The sequence below is a fragment of the Chelonia mydas genome, chromosome 10 (assembly GCF_015237465.2).
Source record: "Chelonia mydas isolate rCheMyd1 chromosome 10, rCheMyd1.pri.v2, whole genome shotgun sequence".
Lineage (NCBI taxonomy): Eukaryota > Metazoa > Chordata > Testudines > Cheloniidae > Chelonia > Chelonia mydas.
This window is the reverse complement of record NC_051250.2, coordinates 38,145,936-38,170,121: the sequence shown is the minus strand read 5'-3', so window position 1 is coordinate 38,170,121 and position 24,186 is coordinate 38,145,936. Positions and strand designations below refer to the sequence as shown.

Sequence of the window (24,186 nt, the reverse complement as noted above, 5' to 3'; positions counted from 1 at the left end):
CTGCAGTTCCAGATTGAGCTGTGCTGGCAGAACTGCTTGGGGGCCCAAGAATAGTACAGCAAAGATGACAGTGAGGACTGAGATGCTTTGGCAGACATGCCTGGAATGGGATCCCCGCAGGCAATGCTTTCCACTCCACAGTGGAGGAGGAGAGATGAACTACTAACTGCACTGGTCTGTTATTGGCTAATCAAAGGAGATGCATTGATCAAGCTCTAGAAAGCATGTCCCGTCCTCTTAGATGATGTGAGCCTGCATGTGGGCGGAGCTAGGACAGCCTTAATGAAAGTCATCATCACTGGTCCTCCAGGAATTGTTTCTAGGGTGAAAAAGAAATAGCAGACCCCAGTTTTAAAGGCTCAGTGGAGTAGGGAGAGGAAACCAACCTCTGGTCACAGACTGATTCTCTGAGTCAGCAACTTGCCCATGTCAGGGGAAGGAAGCAATTACCAGACATACCAAAAGGGAATCCTACCCAGCCATTGCAATCCCACTCTTGTCAAGGTGAAAAGCCTATTCAGCCAAATGATAACAGATTGTAAATAGATACAGACAGAAGGATGTGAACAACCTGACTAAGTTAGCCCAGACACACAACATGCTCCCAAGGGTGCACTTCTCGGCTTATGTGCTAAGACTGTCACTCCCACATTTCAAAATGATGGCCCCAATTCATTGTTGCCTTGTCCCTTGTGCAGTCATTTATACCAGTACAAAGAGGATCAAGAACATTTGCACTAGTGTAAATGAGTGCACAAGCCCAGGACAATGGTGAGTCTGGCCTATATAACTGAACAGAGAGAAAACCCAAGTTGCTCCACAGACCCTGGACCTAACTCTGCTCCTAGTGAAATCAATGGCAAAACAGTCACCAAGTTCAGCAGGATTAGCTCCAACAAACATCAGCAGGCATTGAAGACAGACAATAATACAATGTTCTTCCATGTTATGGTTGCTCAGTCCCCAGTATTGTGCCTTACATGGTACTGGCATTTGGGACGCATTGAGTGTACCTAGCCATGTCATCTTTGCATCATTTCCTCTTGCCGTGTGTTGTCAGCTAATATTTTCCATTTGTTTTGTCTTAATCTCCCCTTCCACTCCCCCAGCAGACACTGCCCTCTTGTTACTCTTGGTCTCGGTGCTGGCAACAGGGTCCCAATCTCCCAGCGGAGAAGCGCCCCAGGAGCCTGACACAGAGCTCCTAAAATGCCCCAGCTCATGTGCCTGCAGCTATGATGACTACAGCGAGGAGCTCAACATCTTCTGCAGCTCCCGGAACCTCACACACCTCCCAGAAGACATTCCCAGCAACGTTAAATCATTATGGCTGGATGGGAACAACTTCCTTTCTGTGCCAGCTATGGCCTTCATGAACCTTTCCAACCTGGACTTCCTTAACCTGCAGAGCAGCCAGCTGGCGAGCATTGAGCAGCATGCCTTCCATGGGTTAAAGGGCCTCTACCACCTGCACCTGGAACGGAATAGGCTGAAGCATTTGGCACCAAACACTTTCCTTCACACACAGAACCTCGCCTCCTTAAGCCTCAACAACAACCACTTCAACAAGATTGAGGAAGGCCTGTTTGCTGGGCTCTCCAACCTCTGGTACCTGAACCTTGGGTGGAATTCTCTAGTGGTGCTGCCTGACAGAGTGTTCCATAACCTGCCTAACCTGAGGGAACTGGTCCTGGCTGGGAACAAGCTGCCCTACCTGCAGCACCAAATCTTCTGCAGTCTCAGTGAGCTGAAGGAGCTGGATTTGAGTGGGAACTTGCTCAAGGGCATCAAGCTCAATATCTTTGTCAAGCTGCAGAAACTACAGAAGCTGTACCTGAACCACAACCAGATCAATGCCATCGCCCCACGTGCATTCATGGGAATGAAGTCCCTCAGGTGGTTGGACCTCTCCCACAATCGTCTCATCTTGCTCTTTGAAGAAACATTCCTGGGCCTTTTGAGCCTGCACGTGTTGCGTTTATCCAGTAATTCTATCACCAGCCTGAGGCCAAGGACTTTCAAAGACCTCCAATTCTTGGAGGAGCTACAGTTGGGACACAACAGGATCAGGAGCCTGGCAGAAAGGACTTTTGATGGGCTAGGCCAGCTGGAGGTCCTTACGCTGAACAACAACCAGATTCAAGAGATCAGGGTCGGGGCATTCCTTGGGCTTTTTAATGTCGCAGTGATGAACTTGTCCGGTAACTGCCTCAAGGCACTTCCCGACTATGTCTTTAAGAGCCTAACCAAGCTGCATAGCCTTCACCTGGAAAACAGTTGTCTCAGCAGAATCAGGCCACAAACTTTCTCCAGCCTTTCCTGCCTCCGGAGGCTCTTCTTGCAGCACAACACCATATCCATGATTGAAGACGAGAGTTTGAATGACCTGCATGATCTTTTGGAGTTGGACCTTAAGCACAACAGGCTGACTCATCTCTCCCCCAACATGTTTGTAGGCCTGAATAACCTGGAATACCTTCTCCTTTCCTCCAACCAGCTCTTGGAGATCTCTCACAATGCTTTCAGCCCACTTCAGCGTCTCTTCTGGCTCGACCTCTCCAGCAACTATTTGGAGATGCTGGACAACAGCACAATTACCCCCTTAGCAAACTTGCGGTATCTTAGCATCAGAAACAATTCTCTGGAAACCTTCTCAGTTGGCTCTCTGGGCCCTTCCCCTGTGCTGGAGCAGCTGTGGCTGGAAGGAAACAAGTGGCACTGTAATTGCTCACTGAAGGAACTGAGAGACTTTTCTTTGCAGCATCCCACAGTTGTTCCACGTTTTGTACAGTCCCTTATGGAGGTGGATGATTCCCACACACCCGTGTACGTGTACAACAACCTGACCTGCCTAAGCCCGCCAGACCTGGCAGGCCTTGACCTGAGGGAAATCAGTGAAGATCACTTTGCTCACTGCTAACTAACACGCTTCCTCTTTACAGAGGACTTTCTGCTTTCTATAGTTGGCAGCATTAGACACATACTTGCACAAGTTCAGATAGAATCTGGAGAACTACTTTCCTGCGGGCTAATAAGTAAAAGGGTATAGCTATCTGGCATCTCAACCACCTTCTCTGATCTCTTTACCAAGCTCACCAGGGCAGCAGTCCAAAATAGCGTGTTCCACCATTCACCATTACCCAAGGAGACCAGTACGATTGTACAGCACTCTTTAGCTTTCTCTCTCCATGCTGTACCATTACTATATTTGTATAGCTGCAGTTTTCAAGAGAACCAGCATACCAGCTTTGGCTGAGCAGTCGGGGTAAACAGGTTCTTTGGACTTTGCAATTACCTTTGGGCTATTTGAACTTAGCATTGTGATTCAGAGCCAGCATTCCTTTGCCCAGCACTGAAAAGTGAAGGAAAGAATGGGTGTGTGTGAAGGTATGGGTGGACAGAAGCCTTCTCCGAGGACTGTCTTTTCCAATTCCAAAATTAAAACTGATTTTAAAGAACCCAAATAAACTATGATAGTACAATAAGAGTCTGACTGAAAAGCCAACCTGAAAGGGTATTGCCCGCTAAGGTCCAGCATTTAGGTCTCACTCCTGAGCTGGGAGCAATGGATAGGCAACCTGTCTAGCCACCAAGGAGCAAAGAACATCTCATACCAGTTTTTTAGCAACCACTCGTGGTTGGCAGAGGTGCTGTTGTCAATGGATCATGGAGACAACCTTCCTTAATGGAAAGAATATCATTGCAACATGAGGACCTCAGGCTGGGGAGAGCAAATGGAGAAACCAAGATCCTCTTGAGCTAGGGGAGAAAAGTCTGGGCCACAGTGATCATTAGTGGGAATGCTGACAGTTAAGTATCATTGCCCTGGAATCAGCCCAGTTGTGACTAGCTAATGCAAGCAGGAGCTTCATCCCATCCGTACTGCAGTAGCTTGGAGCAGTGGTTGTCAACCTTTTCCATTCTGCGTAACTCTGTGTTGCAATGCAAAAAAGTTTCATGAACCCATAAAGAATTCTGTGATTGTACAGCACCAAACACAATGGGGCCTGATCCATAACTAGGGCCCCAGGTGCTACCATAATGGAAATAATAAAGGGAGGGTGACCATGACCCCCCAAAAACCTGTTCTTGAATTCCAGTTGAGAACCCATGGCTCACAGGAAAGGAAGTCAAGGGCAGAGCCTCATCTGTAATATCTGGTCACTGAAGCCAGGTATAGTGTAAAGCTTAGGGAAAAGGCTTGAAAAGCAGACACCCAACCTGTAGTTTTAGGAGAGCAGAGCGCACGTGACAAGCTTTTAACAGCTCCTTGCAACGGCAGATCTAGGCAGGTTTAAGAAAAACAATGCACATCAACGCCCTGATAAACCACAGCAGGCAAATAAACCTTTGAAGCTACTGCAGCTCATCTTGTAAGTGATTTTTTTTTTTAATTTTGTGCCTCACGTAGATAGAATTCTTATAAAAAAACGAGTTGCGCTAGTGAGCAGCAGATACTGTTTAAAGTCTAAGTCTCTTGCCATTTCCTGCCTACCTTAAAAACTCCACCACAAGCAAAGCTAGAGCTTGTTACAGTGAAATTGCTTTCAGACTTCATTATTCAAGTTTGATAGATGGGTTTTTTCAAAGTGGTGAGGTGACTTAGGTTCACAAATCCTATTGACTTTTAGTGGGACTTGTGTTCCTAAACCACTTAGGCATTTCTGAAAATCCTATCCTGAGTTCAATTGCAATCAAAAAGATGAGAGCGGTCTGATCCTGCTCCCACTGGAGTCCATGACAGTTTACAAAATCAGCTCCTCAAGGAGTCACACTTGGATGCAGATTGCCAGGCAGATGCCAGATCACCTAGGTTGCACCCGATGGGCTATAAAAAGGTGGAAACTGTAATGAAATGATCTCAGCTAACCAGAGTGTAGGGATACTTGTCTCATTACTGCCCACAGGTGTTTAATTATGCAAATCCCTGCACTTTGATTGGTAAAGGAAGGTCCGAGTTGCAATAATAGTTTTTTTTTTATAACTGCAATGTGCTCTAATAGAGTGCGGGTATCTGCAATGCTGTTTCTCCTAGCTGCTCACAGAACTCCACCTGCACATATTCAATACAAATAGCTGACTCACCCCTACTAACTAGTACCCTGCCCCCTTCACTCAGCTGCTTCTTACTCCTGACAAAAGCTAAACCCACTCCCCAGCCCTTTACTCTGTTGGTTTATTTCAGGGAGTACTCATTATGTAGTTGGCCCTTTCTAAGCAGCAGGCCCAGGTCATGCCCCAAGGACAAAGGGTAAAAGCATACAACAAACTGAATAAGTAGAGTGGGCAAGGTGGTGCTTGACAATCTCTTGGTAATAGAAAGAAATGCCCGCTGCTGACATGTGCAGGACTCTGTAGGAGGAGATGAGAAGCTTGTACTTGATGGAGTAGGAGACAATGGGAATATTCATAGAATCATAGAATATCAGGGTTGGAAGGGACCTCAGGAGGTCATCTAGTCCAACCCCCTGCTCAAAGCAGGACCAATCCCCAATCAAATCATCCCAGCCAGGGCTTTGTCAAGCCTGACCTTAAAAACTTCTAAGGAAGGAGATTCTACCACCTCCCTAGGTAACGCATTCCAGCGTTTCACCACCCTCCTAGTGAAAAAGTTTTTCCTAATATCCAACCTAAACCTCCCCCACTGCAACTTGAGACTATTACTCCCTGTCCTGTCCTCTTCTACCACTGAGAATAGTCTAGAACCATCCTCTCTGGAACCACCTCTCAGGTAGTTGAAAGCAGCTATCAAATCCCCTTTCATTCTTCTCTTCTGCAGACTAAACAATCCCAGTTCCCTCAGCCTCTCCTCATAAGTCATGTGTTCCAGACCCCTAATCATTTTTGTTGCCCTTCGCTGGACTCTCTCCAATTTATCCACGTCCTTCTTGTAGTGTGGGGCCCAAAACTGGACACAGTACTCCAGATGAGGCCTCACCAATGTCGAATAGAGGGGAACAATCACGTCCCTCGATCTGCTGGCAATTCCCCTACTTATACATCCCAAAATGCCATTGGCCTTCCTGGCAACAAGGGCACACTGCTGACTGATATCCAGCTTCTCGTCCACTGTAACCCCTAGGTCCTTTTCTGCAGGACTGCTGCCTAGCCATTCGGTCCCTAGTCTGTAGCTGTGCATTGGGTTCTTCCGTCCTAAGTGCAGGACCCTGCACTTATCCTTATTGAACCTCATCAGGTTTCTTTTGGCCCAATCCTCCAATTTGTCTAGGTCCCTCTGTATCCTATCCCTGCCCTCCAGCGTATCTACCACTCCTCCCAGTTTAGTATCATCTGCAAATTTGCTGAGAGTGCAATCCACACCATCCTCCAGATCATTTATGAAGATATTGAACAAAACCGGCCCCAGGACCGACCCCTGGGGCACTCCACTTGACACCGGCTGCCAACTAGACATGGAGCCATTGATCACTACCCGTTGAGCCCGACAATCTAGCCAACTTTCTACCCACCTTATAGTGCATTCACAAAGGGAGCAACATACACAGAACAGATAAGGAAGAGGATCTTAGCAGCAGTGTTTTGTCTGGAATGGAGGGAACCAGGTGTGCGCCAGGAAAGCCAGAGAGGTTTCAGTAGTCAAGGCAAAAAGATGCCAAGGCACAGACTAGAATTTTAGTGACATGGACAAAAAGAAAAGGCTGGATCTTAGCGATATTACAGAGGAAGGAGGAAGGATTCAGACCCAGCCTGGCTGTGTGGAGCAGGGTAAAGGGAGGAGGCAAAGAGAACCAGAGATTATAGGTTTGAGGTAGCAGAGGCTGGTGGTAGATAATGGGGTAGCAGAGAGGAGTTGGAAGAAGGTAAAGTTCAGTTTAAGCTAGCAATGAAACAGTCAAATGATAGAAACAACGAGGAGTACTTGTAGCACCTTAGAGACTAACAAATTTATTTATTTGGGCATATGCGGGAGTGGGTGGGAATGGGTATTGCAGGACGGGAGCAGGATTAAATATGCCCAAATAAATAAATTTGTTAGTCTCTAAGGTGCCACAAGTACTCCTCGTTGTTTTTGCTGATACAGACTACCACTCTGAAACCAGTCAGATGATAGAAATGCAGACTTAGGGTCTGTCTACGCAAACATTTAATTCACTGCAAGCTAGGGTGTAAATCTACCCTACACTAGCCTACCACATTTTTACAGTCTGTGTGAACCCTGGTGACATGCACTTTGGTCTAGTCCTGTTTCAAAGAGGACCAAATCAAAGCACATTAATGAACTGCTACCATGCAGCAGCAGCAGGGTCCACGTAGTCAGTCAGTCCACAGCAGGCTAGGGTGGTGGAGAGTCACTCTAGAGCCCTGCCTGAGACTATTTTTTTAATCCTGCTCCCGTCCTGCAATACCCATTCCCACCCACTCCCGCTTTGTTTCTTGTATTTTTATCCCGCTCCCACCCAGAGAAACCTTAGATCCCGCAAATCCCACAAGAGAGATTCCCTCATGCTACTTAAAAAAAATTTTTTTTATATATATATTAGGGCTGTCAAGTGATTAATCTTGTGATTAATTTTTTTAATCATGCTGTTAATAGAATACCATTTATTTAAATATTTTTGGATGTTTTCTACATTTTCAAATATATTGATTTCAATTACAACACAGAATACAAAGTGTATAGTGCTCACTTTGTATTTATTTTTGATTACAAATATTTGCACTGTAGAAAACAAAAAAATAGTATTTTTCAATTCACCTAACACAAGTACTGTAGTACACTCTCTTTATCGTCAAAGTTGAACTTACAAAGGTAGAATTATGTAGAAAAAATAACTGCATTCAAAAGTAAAACAATGTAAAAAAAAAAAACGTTAGAGCAAGGGTGGGCAAACATTTTGGCCTGAGGGCCGCATCGGGTTTCTGAACTTGTACGGAGAGCCTGTTAGGGGAGACTGTGCCTCCGCAAACAGCCAGGCATGGCCCGGGCCCCACCCCCTATCGACCGCCCCGCTTCTAGCCCCCTGCCCCATCCACCCCCCCCCTCCCCCCGCTCTTGGTCCCTTGGACCTCCCACCCCTACCTGCCGCCCCATCCAACCCCTCCCCCCCTTCCTTACTGCCCCCCTGGGACCCCTGCTCCATCCAACCACCCCCGGACTCCTTGCCCCAACTGCCCCCCACAACCCCATCCACCCCCCCCCCGCTCCCTGTCCCCTGACCGCCCCTCCCAGGACCCCTGCCCCATCCACCCCCCTTGCTCCCTGTCCCCTGACCACCCCCTGCCACCCCATCCAACCCCTCCTCTCCTTCCTGACTGCCCCCCAGAACCCCTGCCCCCATTCAACCCCCGTTCCCCGCCCTCTGACTGCCCCGACCCCTATCCACACCCCTGACCACCCCCCAAACTCCTCTGCCCTCTATTCAACCTCCCCCTGCTCCCTGCCCTCTTACCGCGCTGCCTGGAGCACCGGTGGCTGGAGGTGTGGCAGCACCAGGACAGGCAGCCGCGCAGCACAGAGCACCAGGTCAGGCCGGGCTCTGCAGCCCTGCTGCCCAGAGCATTGTGCTGCACGGCAGCGTGGACAGCCTCCTGGGCCAGGAGCTCGGGAGCCAGGCAGGACGGTCCCGTGGGCCGGATGTGGCCCGCGGGCCATAGTTTGCCCACCTCTGCTTTAGAGCCTACAAGTCCACTCAATTCTACTTCAGCCAATTGCTCAGACAAACAAGTTTGGTTACAATTTTCAGGAGATAATGCTGCCCACTTCTTGTTTACAATGTCACCTGAAAGTGAAAAGAGGTGTTCGCATGGCACTGCTGTAGCCAGCATCGCAAGACATTTACGTGCCAGATCAACTAAAGATTCATATGTCGCTTCATGCTTCAACCACCATTCCAGAGGATATACGTCCATGCTGATGGGTTCTGCTCGATAACGATCCAAAGCAGAGCGGACCGACACATGCTCATTTTCATCATCTGAGTCAGATGCCACCAGCAGAAGGTTGATTCTTTTTTGGTGGTTGATGCGGAAACTACAGAACCCAGAGTGTTGCTCTTTTAAGACTTCTGAAAGCATGCTCCACACCTTGTCCCTCTCAGATTTTGGAAGGCACTTCAGATTCTTAAATCTTGGGTTGAGTGCTGTAGCTATTTTTAGAAATCTCACATTGCTACCTTTCTTTGTGTTTTATCAAATCTGCTATGAAAGTGTTCTTAAAATGAACATGTGCTGGGTCATCATCTGAGACTGCCATAACATGAAATATATGGCAGAATGCAGGTAAAACAGAACAGGAGACATACAATTCTCCCCCAAAGAGTTCAGTCCAATGTTCCCTCTAATTTTTTCCATCCATGTGCAGAATAAATTTTGTTATGTGCACCAAGGTATGTTCACCACCAGTAGAAACAAAAAACCTAGATTTCATATATATTTTTAAAAAGTTACCATAGAGATAATTACTCCAGCCAGGACAGGTTAGGCATTTTAGAACTCACTACTCAAAGAACTAAATTTAAGTGTAAGAGAAATAAAAATTATGAAATGCATAGACCCATCAAAAAACTAAAATGTGTGTGTGTGTGTTGGCTGTGGGGGAAGTTTCTGAGAGATGCCAGGCACTCACTGAAAGCTCTCCTGCTCTGTCCTAAGCCCTGTCTCCCCTCCCCAGCTCTGCAGAGATGGGGTACATGGGCAGGAGGGAGTGGGACAGGGAGGGAGAGAGCAAGTGGTGCTGGGGAAGTCTCAGAGACCATGTGCTGTCTCTTTAAGGCACTCACTGGGAAGTGAAGGCTTCAAGGCTCATTCAGACCTCAGACCACAGCAGCTCTCTCCTGCTGAGTCCTGAGCAGGGGTGAAAGTGGGCTGGTATGGTGTACCAGTAACAAGCTGGTACCAGCCTGTACGCAGCCCATGTTAAAGCGCTGGTGGGGGAAAGAGGCAGCAACATTAAAGTACTGCCACGGCAACGCTTTAAGGAGTGTCCTTTGCCGCAGCAGAGCTTTAATGTTGGTGCCTCTTTTGCCTCCCGCGTCGGCAGCCCTGCCGGTAGAGTCCATACCAGCAGGGCGGCCAACAGAGGGGAAGGGGCAGTGATGTTAAAACGCTGCTGCGGCAAAGGACCCTCCTTAAAGCATTGCTGTGGCAGGCAGTGCTTTAATGTTGCTGCCCCCGCTCCCATCGGCGGCAAAAGGCACAACAATGTTAAAGCACTGCCGCAGCCACCAACGGGGGGGAGGGGAGAGGAGGAAGGGCAGCTGCCCCGAGGCCAGTGATTTAAAAGGGCCTGGGGCAGCAACCGGAACCCCAGACCCTTTTAAATCACTGCCAGAGCCCCAGGGGCCAGGCAGCACGCATGGGCTGGCTGGGGGGAGGCTGACCCACCCCAACCCCGTCCCTTCTGCCTGAGACCCCACCCCTTTTGAGGGCTGGAGCCGGCCCCCGTACCTGTAAGAATTTAATATTACTTTCACCCTTGGTCCTGAGCCAGGCCCTCCCCTCTCCCCTACTCTGTGGAGATGGGGTACAAGGACAGGGAGGGGGGACACCCTGGCATCAGAACCTCCCCACCCCCCCGCTCTGCACAGCCAGCAGGAGGGTCCTGGGAGCAACGTGGCTGCAAAGCAACGGGGGGAGGGGCACCTGAACACACACTGCTTGACGTGCGCAGCTCTGCTAATCAAGTGCGTGGCACTTGAATCCCTTCTGGGCAGCTGCCCAACCATACTTAGAGGGAACACAGGTTCAGTCACATTTAATTAATGCTCGTTTAAAAAAAAAAAAATGCATCAGCAGTATGGAAGCATGTCTCTCTGGAATGGTGGCCGAAGCATGAAAGGGCATACGAATGTTTAGCATATCTGGCATGTAAATACCTTGCAATGCGAGCTATAAAAGTGCCATGCTAATGCCTGGTCTCACTTTCTGGTGACATTGTAAATAAGAAGCGGGCAGCATTATCTCCTGTAAATGTAAACAAACTTGTTTGTCTTAGTGGTTGGCTGAACAAGAAGTAGGACTGAGTTGACTTATAGGCTCTAAAGTTTTACATATTTGTTACATAACTGTACTCAAAAACAAAATCTACATTTTAAAGTTACACTTTCACAATAAAGAGATTGCACTACAGTACTTGTATGAGGTGAATTGAAAAATACTATCTCTTTTGCTTATTTTTACAGTACAAATATTTGTAATAAAAATATAAAGTGAGCACTGTACACTTTGTATTCTGTGTTGTAATAGAAATAAATATATTTGAAAATGTAGAAAAACATTCAAAAATATTTAATAAATTTCAATAGGTATTCTATTGCTTAACAGTGAGTAATCACGATTAATTTTTGAGTTAATCGTGTGAGTTAATTGCGATTAAATTGACAGCATATAAACAAACAGAATTTAGACATAATTTTTACCACTAAAAGAATAGAATAAATCTTGCTTAAACCATGTAAAAAATACCAAAAAAACTTTTAGCTCCTGTTATAATAGACATCAAATCTCTTTCTATCCCTCGCTTACATTTAAGTATTAAAAGTTTTCAAGTGTTTTCCTGCAAATTACCGCAGTCTGGCTTTTTTGCCCACCCTATCCCACCCGCAAAGTACATTTTGGCAGCACTATTTTGCCTTATTATGGCAGTGGGTCCTGTGGGACCCCAGTCCTGCTGCAAGGCTCTGATTCACACCCTAGCTTGTCCCGAACTAAATGTTTGTGTAGACAAGCCCCGAGATACAACCTCAGACAGTCACCAGCATTTGACAGCAGCTTCCTCACCCGCCCCCTCGGAATCTTACTTACTCTAAATATCCTCAAGGGGACATACTTATCATGGAAATCCATCCACCGATGCTCAGTATACGCCTCAATGCAATCCATTTCCTGTGACCCTTTACTTCCTTCTTCTCATCAGAGCAATTCTCACCCCTGCTGTGTGGGGGGGGGGGCCCCGCGGGGGCCGGGGAATGGCTCCCTTCAGAGCCCCTCAATACCAATTTGATTGGATGTCACAAAGGAAAGCAGATCAGCAAGGCACATCAGAGCTTACTGCCTGTCTTTGCAGCACTTCTAGTGAGAAGGCAAGCTGGGATCAATGATATGAGTTCCACATCTGCATACCCATCATCTCGCTCCCAGGAGTACTACAATGGGTAGTCACCAGCCTCTGGAACATCCATCATGAAGGGGAGAGGAGGATGCTGTTCAGAGATTCTGTGGAGGCAGTGACTCAGGACCTCCCTTGCACTTAGACCAATGACTGTTTTGATCGGGTAGCCCAGATGCATCTTGAGACTAGGACAGAAGTGATGCTAGACTTGATTTAGAGAGGACCATCTTCTCTAGCCATAAAGGCCAATGTAGCACTTCCTTAATCTTAAAACAAAACACAAACAAAACACACAAAACGGCCAGCAGAATGGAACCATTATTTGCTACCAAATACAGACAGGGTGTAGGAAGGAAACTAGGATCCAGTTGGGGGGGGGGGAGGAAAGAGGACAACCCCCCCCCCCCCCACCACCACACATACACACACAAAATGCAATGAGACATTTAGATGGTAAGAAAACATTATTTAATGTCTGTAGCCTTTACAAATATTCCTGAGCCCTGAAACCTTTCAGGGAGCCAAAAAATGGTGTGTTCCTTAAGTAAGTGATAAGACACAGACTCAGTAAACAGACTTCAGAGCTCCTGTAGAGACTTGATGTCATCACACACGCCTTCATAGGCATATTCTGTGCCAAATACTTGTGGCTTCAGAGTGAAATGGCTCAGCTAGGATCTAGGGTCAGAGGGTCTGGCATGAAGCTGACAGCAGTCACTGTGAACTAGGAAGTACCATGTGTGCAGCACTACAGAAGCAACTGGGGGAAGGTAGCAGGAGTCGGGGGGTGGAGATTGCTGGTGCTATTCTGTTCAATAAGGGAAGGATTTCCTGTCCTGGATCACTACCAGTATTTGCCGCAGAGACCAATGGCCACACACAATTTACAGAGCCAAGAATACTGCAGAAATGAGCAGCAGCACCACAGCCTGGGAGTGGCCATCTTCACAGCGTACTAACTTTGCAGGAGTTCATGGGCAGATGAAACATTCTCTGTGTGGCTAGAAAAAGCTGCACCACCTGTGCCCCCATAGCCCATTCCAAGATGGCCATAGTGCTCATCTATTCAGAAGGCAAATGGTGTTGCAAATGTACACGCCCCCTTAGAGAGCAATGGTAAGCTCTAGCAAGGTCTCTTCAAGGCTTTAGTAGTGATGGCGTCACTTCCCTTTCCCAGATCTCTGCAAACTGGTACCAATGACACCCTCTCCCCCCCAAAATGTTTTAAAATAGCTTTGACATTCCCCATCGGCTTGGTCCACGGCTGACAGTGCTGCAAAGAGGCGGCCAACGCGAGTCCAGCCTTAGAAACACACTCAGGAGCCCTGAGGGGATGTCCTGTCCAAGATCTGCTGGGCGATGTGAGCAAGGGCAGGGAAGGCAGAACTCTTGGGAAACTCCTGGATGAAATCTCTGCCTTCCTCCAAGCTCTGGGTGAGCTGGGGATCAAGGGGAACACACCCTGTGTGGGAGGGCAAAGGGAGAAAGTGACCATGAGACCATTGGGACGAGTTACAGAGATGAGAGTACACACATGCAAGTCAGAGATACAGAAAGGTGGGAGTGAGACACCCACATCAACCAAAGGAGAGACAGAATACGACAAGACAAACAGGACTGAGCATTATTAACCTCCTTACTGCTCACCAGCAAGACTACATTCTAGATGTGCAGCACCACACCAGACATTCTCTTGGTAGAAAGGAGCTATAAGTGCTTCTAGCACCACAATCAGCAGAGATTCACCCTGGCATCACTGTCGAGACTATTGCTCCTTGATTAGGAAAGGAATAAATAATTAAGGAGGTTTAAATAAATTCCTCATTTCCCTCACAGGAGCTCCGCTGGACTCTCAGTGGTGCTGCCTGTATTTGCCGTTACCTGACAGCAGGCAACTAGGATCACTCCAAATCTCCCATCATATGCAAAGCCAGACTGGACTGCCAGGTTCTCTGCCGGCCAGACACACAATAACCACATCCTTTTGGCAGCTCTATGCTCCTCTCCCAAACTAGGTTCTCTTCAGACCTCAAGGGGAGATGCCCCTGCTTAGCTTGCAGTTTGGTTTCTGGACCCCATTCCATGCTCCTTGTGGCACTGTGTTCTCACCACTCACCAACCATTTGCTCTTCTGATCTACCCCTCCCCCGAGGGAGGGCTCTGCATTCAAAAGACACTTACCTAGGAATGGGACTCCGGCATGCCTGGCCAGCTCTTCACCGCCCCCTTTGGAAAAGAGGTTTGTGCACTCCTGGAAGAGCAGAAGAAACAGCATTTAGTCACCAGGAACTTCCCAGAGCAGCAGTTCTGCAGACGGCTGGACATCAAAGATGGCCAACATGACTGTTTATCTGGATACATTTAATGCAGAGAATGATACAGTTATCTGAGTAAGCAATGCTCATTTGCCTGGGGCAGCTGCTGATTCCCCCCCCCCCGACTTCATGCACTTCCTCAAAGACATTCTTACCCCACATCACCCACTAGGAAGACAAAAGAGCTGCCTCTCCTGAACCTACCCCAACAGCCAGCCAATGAAGGAGGGCAGGGTCCACAAAGCGGTACAGTCAGCCGCTTGCCTCCAGAGACCTACCACATTACCTTCGTGGCATTCCCTGGTCTGTCAACAGCCAACGGACCACAGTCAAGAAAAGTCAATTCAAACCCCAGGCCTCAAGCAGAACAATGTAGCAGATTGCCTAGCATACCCTTGAGGCAGGAGGTGCTCAGCCGTGGGTCAGTTTTAAAGGGCTCACCAAACAGTGCGGGCAGACGAAACCACTCATGTTCTCTACAATCCCGATCACTCGCAATCCTGTCTTCTTACAGAATGTCAGCTCTCGTCTGACATCCCCTATAGACACCGCCTGTGGGCACAGAGTCATGGGGTATCAGTGATAAAGGGCCAGCAAAATCAGAGAGGTGCATGTCCGTCTTTCTGCCCATTCATCCAGTGCTGCCAATCCTTGAGATTAGGTCAGGGTACACAGACACAGGTTGAAGGGATGAAGGGAGTAGAAATGCAGAACTAATAGCCATAGAGAGACACTGACATTCATACAGGGTCATGTAAACACAAACCTAAAGGCATAATGGGGTCGATAAAATATTAGTTTGGTGTGACCCCAGGGCAGGGTGTGGAAACATCTGCCCCAGCAAGCATCACATACCTGTGGCGTCGTGACCAGGACTGCCCCGAGGGGCTTGTATTGGCGAAGGGATTCCACCGTGGAGATGTGCTCATCCGAGGTCCCCGGAGGCGTATCCACAATAAGGAAGTCAAGTTCTCCCCAGGTCACATCGGAGATAAATTGCTTTATCAAAGCTGCCAAAACAAAATGGAGGAAAATCTTTGCTTTCAGCAGAGGTGTGGTCTGCAATCTCAACAGTGTGGTAGCAGCAGTTGTTAGATATCAGATCACCACATTGTGTGAACAGATAGGTTCAAAAGAATAAGACTTAAGTAGGAAGAGAAGCCCTCTATCAACAGAAGCAGTGGCAGTGCTATCTTCTCTCAGGGTCTCTATCCTGCCCTACAGGGAGTGGCAAGAGGGTAGTTCAGTCTCCAAGACCATGGAGATTCTGTTCTGTGCCAACAATAGTGATCATTATAGAGGCCTGTCCAGAGAGCACAGGACAGATCTAACAGCTCATTCCCCAGGGCTGGTTTACACTACCTAGTTAGATCGACATCAGGCAGCTTATGTCGATCTAATTATAACACTACAGCCGTGCTCCTGCAGATGTAAGCCTCGTTATACCGGCCTAATAGCTTCACCTCCACGAGAGGCATAAGGCTTATGTTAATGTAGTTAGGGCAATGCAGTGTCTGCGTAGACACTGCGTCCCTTACCTCAGCTGTCTTGTCAATTTCACGGCAGGAGCCATGCTCCTGGCTGGGAGTTGAGGTATGAAGCCCAGGGCGGCTTCGGGTGCCGATCCCAGCTGGGAGTCAGGGCAAGAAGCCGGGGGGAAGGGGAGCTTCAGATGATGACCAGCCTAGATTGAAAGCAACAACCTAGAGGTCAAAGGCTACCTACACCTAGTCTGTCATCCAGCCCTAGTTCACCTGCTCAAACATAGCAAGGACTACAGACTGCAACCCATGCCTAAGCACAAGGGGATAATGAGCAATATGCAAGACAAGACCAGCCTGTAAGTAAGGCAAGCATGTGTTTCAACGAGCTTCATCTTTGCAGGAGGTGCCCTTACTGTAGGGCAGTGGTCCCCAAACTGTGGGGCACCCCACACCCCCCAAGGGGGGCACGGAGCCCCATTCCACCCCCAGCCACAGCTCCACTCTGCTCCGTCCCCAGCCCAGCTCTGGCCCCGGCTGCAGCTCCACCCTGCCCCCAGGCCGCTTCTCCTCTTGCCTCAGCTTTCTCCTCCTGTTTCCCCCCAGCTCTGCTTCAGCCTGAGCTCCTTCACTGAGGATGGAAGCCTTGGCTGTGCAGTAATGGCGAGGGGGTGCAACAGGAGAAGTTTGGGCACCACTGCTGTAGGGTCACTACCAAGAGTAAAAGCCGTGTGTACCGTTTTTCTTGGGTCCTCTCCAAACCACAGCATCGTCTGGCTTCTCCAGCAAGAAGCCAATCGACATGAGAGAGATGCTTTTGTCCTGGTCGACGAAGACAGGCACCCAGCCACTGTCACACTGGTGCACACCCTTGCCCTGGACTTTGAGCATTTGAGGGATGCTGGGGCCACATAGGTCCACATCCAGGATCCCCACCTGCCAGTAAATATGTGGAACCATTCAGACAATCCCTTAAACTAAGGCAGCACAGAGGGCCACTACAGTGGCAAAACATAACTCTTCACTGATTTCTACAGCCCAGATCTTAAGGAAAGGATGGCTTAGAAGCCTACACATCAGATTTGAAATACACAGGAACCACATGTTCAAATCCCGGATGAGTTCACACAACCCTTCCCCTTTCCAAGGGAGATCAGTGTGTTGTCACTGAACTTCCTGGACAGAGATCTTTCAAATGAGACCTTAAAAACCATGGCCCATCTGCTCTGCAGGACTTTAAAGAGCCTTTGGGAAATTTTGTTTGCCCGGTGTCCTCAGCCACAATTCCCCACTGCCGTTATGCTGGGTGGCTGTCCCTCCCTCCCCGCAAGAGGCCACATTTTAGGGTGGGTGTGTGGGTGTGTGTGTAAAGTGCTTTGAGAGCCTTCACCACAATGTAAATTGTAAACATTCATATAGCTCATGTTCTGCTTATATGCACAGGAGAGCCCCTCCCTGTTCCAAATGTTTCTCTCTGCCTTTCCATAAGTAAAGCCCAATGTCCTCTCAGACCCCTAGAAACCTTTAGAGGGATTTTGCCTCCCCTTTCTTTTTCCTACTCATACTCATGCCCTATAAATCGGCATAGCCCACACAACAGCTGCCATGAAGCAGGTCAGGCAAGACAACAAGAGGCCTTGGAGAGCAATGACAGCAAAGATCAAGGACTCAACCTTCATGGTCTCCATCCACACAGCAAGTGAGAGTATCCCAGTAGCTTTTTAGAGCGTAGTATATCAAAGCCTGCCAAGCCCAGGGCAGACATTACTTAGGAAAGGGAGGCAACATGGCCTAGCAACTCCATTGAGGTCCAGGTGTCAAGGAACCTGCGTTCAACTCCCGGTTCTTCCACTGTCTGACTGTGTGACTTTAGACAAGTCACTTCCCCACTCGGTGCCTATTTTCCCATTAGCATAATGTGGACAATTATAATGAACAAGCTTTGCATAGCGCTTTCATCATATTTTGCACATATATAGCATCTTTAATAGAGGACCTTAAAGCTGGACTTTGCAGCTTTTTTTTGTCAAATAAATGCAGAAAAATCTGAAATCTTATAGTAAAAATAACTTTTGCTCAACCTCAGCAGGATCTTAATGACTAGATAAACATCTTGTAGCATTTTTGCTAATACCTAGATTATGAACGTACAACCCCAGACTAGAATCTTGGGGAAGGAGAATACACTCATAACTGCCACATGGTAGCTTGCTCACCTTCTTCCCAGCATGCCGTAAAGCCAGAGCCAGCTCGGTGGAGATGGTGCTTTTTCCCACGCCTCCTTTTCCTGAGAGCACCAGAAGGATGTGTCCAACTCCAGCCAGGTTACCTCTCTCTGTGAAGGACAACGGAACAACGCTGAGGCATCCCTGCACCTCTACACAGCATCATGCTGCACTGAGGATGTATGAATAGCAATGCCATAGGCAGCCAGCTGAGTGACTCCTCACATTTCACAGCTAGGACATCATTCCCACTAAAGGAGTTATCACCATGTAAGGTACAGAAAAGACATTTTGGCTAAGGTGTTGCAAAATGTTTAAAAACAGTGGGGCAACCTGAGTCAAAATGTGATGGTGGATTTTGAGTAGACAATTATCCACTAGGAACAGGGCTGTGACTCATCAGCTCAACATACAGCCAGTGGGTGGTAAGGACTTTGGCTCTGATTCAGCAAAGTACTTAAATTGACCTCAGTGGGACTTAAGCACATGCTTAAAAATGCTTTTGTCACTAATGCTCTGGGCCAGACTGCAATTTGGGACCTAGTGAAACGCTCTGGGCCTTCCCTTTCCTCAGCCATCCAGTCCCCTAGGAGTTTCCTGCTTTCTGTGCTGTGTAGATCTTGTTTTTCTGGATGTGTCAGTGTCTTGTTTTAAATTTTCTTTGGTTTGCTTGCTGCACTGTCAGTGTTTGCTCTGGTCTAAGCAACCTCTGTTTATGACTCATACACAGTGTGCTTTCAGTCCCCAGGGAAGGGGTGTGAACACATTCTTCTGAGATTCTTTAAATGGAGTACAGCTAGAGGGCCTCAAGGGGTACTGGCAGAGGCAGAGCTGGGAGAAAATCTGAAATTTGTGATCTAAAGATCCATCTAGAGACAAGAACTACACAGCTCTGAAAGCAAGAAAAATTCAAAATGGAGATAAAGCCCCAGCAAACCTGCATTAACACACTCATTTCACCACTGTAATGACACCAGGGGGAAATTACACCTTTGAACCATCCCAAGACTGAAGTTCTGTATTGAGTCACAGCACAGATAAGTGGCAGTGCAAGATTCCTCATCAATGGAATTCAACCTTGACCCAAGGGGACCAGCTCTATACATGAGAGGAGGAGGAGGATGGGTATTGTTACAGGTTTCTGGAGCTCAGGGCAAATGACGCTGCCTCTTGGCAAATTAGGGACCTTGGTTAGTTTCTGAACTCACATGCTATATTTGGTAGAGGGCTGGAACTTGCTGTACCTCCAGGACCAAAGATCACTGACAATTTTAAGGACCAATGTCTCATGAACCACATGAAACAAAGCTTATACACCACAGGTTTCCAATAAACCCATCTTTCCAAAGGCAGATCTCTGGGATCTTGTGTTTCAGCAAAGGCCTTTACTGCTAAAAATCAAATCTGGATTGTTATGTGGGAGTGGGGAAAAGAAGCAAGGAAGCAATGAGAGTAACCTGATTTTACAGCAAGAATGTTACCTAATTTTGTTTTAGGTATGTTTTGTTATGGATTGTTACTTTAAGTGTTTCATAAACAAAGTTAATATCAGCACCTCTGCCGCAATTTGCAAATTTGGCACAGCTTCCTGAAGATTTTTTCTAAGGCCCTAATTATAGGTAAACTATCTCCATGAATCTTTACATTATCTGTACTTCTGCACTAGTAGGACCAGGTGTCCAATGGAGAACTCCCTCACCTGACTCAGAGGTAACTGAGGACTATTTGAATTCCAATGGCTCCTAACACTCCTGAATGATCAGTAACACATTCTGGAAACCCTAAGGACTCAGACATAAAGGTAAACACAATCCTTAGTAAGTCCAGGAAAAAACAGGAATAGCTAGGAATAGTTAACATGAATCATCAAGGAATTTCCTAAAGCTTCACATATCAAAGTGGGGTGTACCTCAGACTGGTTCTGTTCGCTGAACCTGAACTGTCAGAAGCAGCACGTGAGAGAAAGATGTGATCTCTTGCTTCAGAGGGGTTTTCCAGTGTTTCAGGAAATATAAAATAGCAATCAAGGAAGAGGAAGACTTCATTTTACTGAAGAACAAGCTGAGTGAGAAAAACAGACTTCATCTTGAGATGGAGCCTGCTTTGATCATGGGAGAAGTAATCAGGAACTCAATCAAAGGTAACTCATAGCACAGATCTCTGCTTTCTTTCTCCTTTGTAATGAAAGAAAGAAATTGCAAGACATTTCCGTAGGTGTTTAATATCTAACATCCTTTTATGTAGGTTCTCTCTCTCCCCCATAATTTTTAAAACCTCTTTGGTTGTATACAGATGAATTGTCTATTGTCATATAGTTGGGGAGCATATTAGGTGGCATTTACAAGGTTAGCATTGTTATTGTTCTCTCAAAGGGGCCAAGGACTAGAGAAAACAGCGAGTTCCAAAGGCTAGATCCACAAAAGGACATAGCCTTAGGTACCTAAAATGGCAGCTAACATGTAGGGGGACTCCGAGATCCTCAAACCCCCTATTCAGCTGCTGTCTAACTGCATAGGTGCCTACATCCCTCCTGGTGGACGCACACAAAACCACTGCAGTCCTGACACCGCCAAGCTGCTCAGTGCCCTAGGTCATGCTTAAGCCCTGTCAAGGCTGATTCCCCACTCTGGCATGTCGAGTGCAGAAGTGGGGGCCCGCAAGGATTCTAAAAATTAATACTGGCCACTCCAGGCTTGTATTAAACTCCCATGGTTACAGCTTTTCTCTGACCTTGGATGGGTAGATGCTACCATCACCCAAGTGCAGAAACCCCCTTTTGAGAACCCAGAAAGGTGCACTTGGGAATTCCTTCCCTCTGGGGAAGAGCTGAGAAAGAAAAAACAAAGAAAATCAGCTGTTGCCACCAGCTAATTAAACAGCATGTGCACAAATCTCTTAGGACACAAAAGTCCTAATCCTGTTCTTAAAAAAGGTAATTTTATTAAAAACAAAAAGAAAGAAAATACATCTGGAATTTAGGCTAATGCTAGATTTAAAAAGAGCAAATATAATAATTAAGCATCAAGAATGGTTTTCTTGAGGTCCAGCTTAATGGTTACAAGCAAAACAAAAGCATCTGGGTCTTAGTACAGAGAAGTGGAAGCCATAAAGAAATAAAAGAGATAAACCTAATCGTGTCTTCCTAGACATTTCCTGATCTCCTTACATATCTGGGGTTTCAAATGAGTAATTTCTAGGTATGAAATAATGATTTTTCATACCTGGCGCAAGCTCTTACAGCATAGTCCAGCCCTGTCCCTGCTCTCTGGGAGCATAACCACAGACAGACAAAACGGGAGTCTTGTTTCAATTTTAAGAAGTTCTAGCCTTCCCATTGGCTCTTTTGGCTAGGTGCCCACTCACTTCCTTTTACCTATGCATGCAGTCAGACTTTTTAACCTTTTACAGGTAAAACAAATAGAGAACTGCTACCAACAGGGATTTTATAGCTAACTGGCTGTCTGTAAAAGGGATCTACCCCCGCCCCTTCATTTATCACAAGTCCCAGTGGAATTCACAAGCTAGGTGCCCCTTCCCCCCCATCTCAATTGCAGGGCCTGATCCAACAGGTATTCTCTGAAGCCCTCACACAAGAGACAGCTGGGTGGCATGCAGGAGAATGCCCAATAACCCAGTGGTCAGGGCTCTCACCTGTGAAATGGCAAGGACCTGAATCGGGATCACTCATAGTCCAGGAAAGTGCCCATCCCCACGTGATGGGGTGTTCTGGGGCAGGTCTCCCACAGCCACTCCTGTTGGAACTGGACCACTTTGTATAAATAATTAACTATTCATTGGACCAGAAAGAGATTGATTCTACAGCCTAGTGGTTGGGGCTCCCACATCCTGGGTGAGTGATCTAAATGCCATTTCCTGCTCCAATGAACATTTAATCATTTATACAACCAGAGAGATTGAGAGAGACCCACCCCAAAACATCCAATAGCATGGGGGTCAATCCTCCTCAGGGATGGATGCCCAAATCAGGCAGAGCAGGGATTTGAAAATGGGTCCCCCACCTTCCGAGTGCCCTAACCTCTGGGCTATTGTTTATAATGGGGTGACCATCAGTCTCCAACTCTCATGCACGCACACCTGAGCAAAACAGAGACAGAGGGCTGACCTGGTTTAGAGCTTATCTATATTTGAAATGTTGCAGCAACACAGCCGTAATGCTATATTGTAGACATTACCTACACCGACGAAAGGGGTTCTCCCATCAGCGTATGTAATCCACCTCCTTTCTAGAGTACACAATCCAGCATATGTAATCTATTTCTTCCATCGACCTGTCTACATGGGGATTTAGGCTAGTTTAACTAGGTCACTCAGGAACGTGGATTTTTGACACCCCTTGTCGACATAACTGGGTCCATCTAATTTTCTAATGTAGACCAGCCCTTAGGTGCCTAAGTCTAGGAGTAGGATGACAGCTGTGAATCCCAAGCGGAGATCTGTGCCTCCCTCTAGACCAGAGTAGGTACCTATTGACGTTTTGTTTACATCCCACCCCTTTGCTTGGCATTTTTGATTGGCTAATTTATTCAGCTTCAAGCTTAGCATGCTAAGCCCCATTCTGTCAGTCCTATTCTTAGGTGCCTAACTCTCCCCAGGCCTGGGCACCTAACTCTGGGATGAGGATTCCACTGGGTAACAGGACACCTAAAGGTTAGGTGCTGCAATGCTCAGTGTTGCAACATCTAAGCCCTTTTGTGGATTTAGTCCCAAGTTGCTGGTCATAAGAGAAAATGTAGCAGGAGTCGGACTGAGTTAGGTTACTAGTAGTGTGTCACGCCACAAATTCTTGGCAGTTTCATCAGTTTCTGCAAAGTCCATGTGGTAGGGTTGAGAAAGATAGCCTCCTTGCACATGGGAACTGGTGCTGTGCTGTTTTAGGTACTGTCTACACTACAAAAAAAAAAAAACACCTAACACCTACTGTATAATTGTCCCAAGATACAGTTAGGCACAATCTGCTCTGAAAGGCTGTGTTTTAACTGTGCTGGTGACCAGCCATGTCCCTGACACAGCTGATTTTGTACCAAACTGTAGACAATGAGTAAAGGAACTATTCATAGTTCTCAGCACATCAATGATCCCTGTCTTTGTTTTACATCTATTCTCCGTGCAATACTAGATGCAGTTCACTGTCCTAGTCCTCATCTTTAAACCTCACGTCAGAGTGGGGAGTACAGAGGAATCTCTCTAACGCTACACCTCTCCCAGACTGCTACGGTCAATCGGGAGAAGAGAGTTGGCCAAAGCCAGGTCTCAGCATCCTCAGCGCAGCCCCCAGCCGCCGAACACCACAGTACCGAGCCAGGAAGAGCACGGGTCTGGTCTTTATACCTAGGCCTTCCCTCTCCAGAAGCAGACACACACTGGCCAAAGGATGACATGTGCTTGCTGTCACGGGGAAGCGGAGGGGGGAGCGATGGACCCCGGCTGGGAGCCACCCCCAGTCCCAGCGCAGCCAAAGCCCCGCCCCACCCATGGCTGGCGGAGCGGGGCACAGCAGGCCTGGTCAGCAGCGGCTCCGAGTCACGCATATGGCCGCTGGGTGCCACAGAAACACGGTCCAAGCAGCCGCTGTACAGCGACGCCCCTCGCCTTGGGGGGCGGCTCCCGGGAGCTCATCGCTCCCAGTGCATAGCGTCGGGCAGGGACCGGGGGAGGAGGGCCATCGTGAGCGGCTGAGCCTCGCAGTCCCCACGGCTCGGGGCTTTCCCAGCCTCGTGGGGCTCCGTCCCAGCACAGCTAGGGAGGGGGGTCAGGAGAGGCCGCCGCGGGAGCCCTCGCTGGGAGCCCTCGCTACAACCCCCCGCAGAATGGCCCCGCTCCTTCTGCCCCTCCAGCTCCCCACTACTCACCCCCGACTACCTCCATGCTGCTTCAAGCAGTGCTCCTGCACTTCCGAGTGCCCCGAGATCACGCGCCGAGGAGCGCCGCGACCAATGGGAAACTGAGCTCTGGCTGTAATCCCGCCCCGTGAACTAATATTGGCCCCAACCTGACCTTGCTGACTGACGTTCTTCTCAGCCAATGGCCTCTGCGTTTCTGTTACGTGATCACGCTCTAAGCGCCTCAGTGTCTGA

General features: G+C 47.9%; 2 protein-coding genes across 4 annotated transcripts; one reads left to right on the top strand and one right to left on the bottom strand.

Annotated features, from left to right (window-relative positions):
• The first annotated feature begins 933 nt into the window (after positions 1 to 933).
• On the top strand, positions 934 to 3,006 carry IGFALS (insulin like growth factor binding protein acid labile subunit). The gene is given in 2 exon segments (XM_027823114.2): positions 934 to 990; positions 992 to 3,006. Coding segments are annotated over 2 exon segments (1,986 nt in total). The 3' UTR covers positions 2,921 to 3,006.
• Positions 3,007 to 12,519: 9,513 nt separating this feature from the next.
• Positions 12,520 to 24,076, bottom strand: NUBP2 (nucleotide binding protein 2). 3 transcript variants are annotated; one of them, XM_007060732.4, is made up of 7 exons: positions 23,962 to 24,076; positions 18,083 to 18,201; positions 16,604 to 16,802; positions 15,241 to 15,395; positions 14,827 to 14,937; positions 14,252 to 14,321; positions 12,520 to 13,532 (listed from the first exon to the last, which is right to left on the bottom strand). In XM_007060732.4, the coding sequence occupies exons 1-7, from the start codon at positions 23,975 to 23,977 to the stop codon at positions 13,387 to 13,389; spliced, it is 816 nt and encodes a 271-aa protein (XP_007060794.1). In that variant the 5' UTR covers positions 23,978 to 24,076; the 3' UTR covers positions 12,520 to 13,386. The 3 variants fall into 3 exon arrangements, with proteins under 3 accessions (XP_007060794.1, XP_037766813.1, XP_027678943.1); XM_037910885.2 differs by lacking the exon at positions 23,962 to 24,076 and adding an exon at positions 20,001 to 20,810; XM_027823142.3 differs by lacking the exon at positions 14,827 to 14,937.
• Between the last annotated feature and the right edge of the window lie 110 nt (positions 24,077 to 24,186).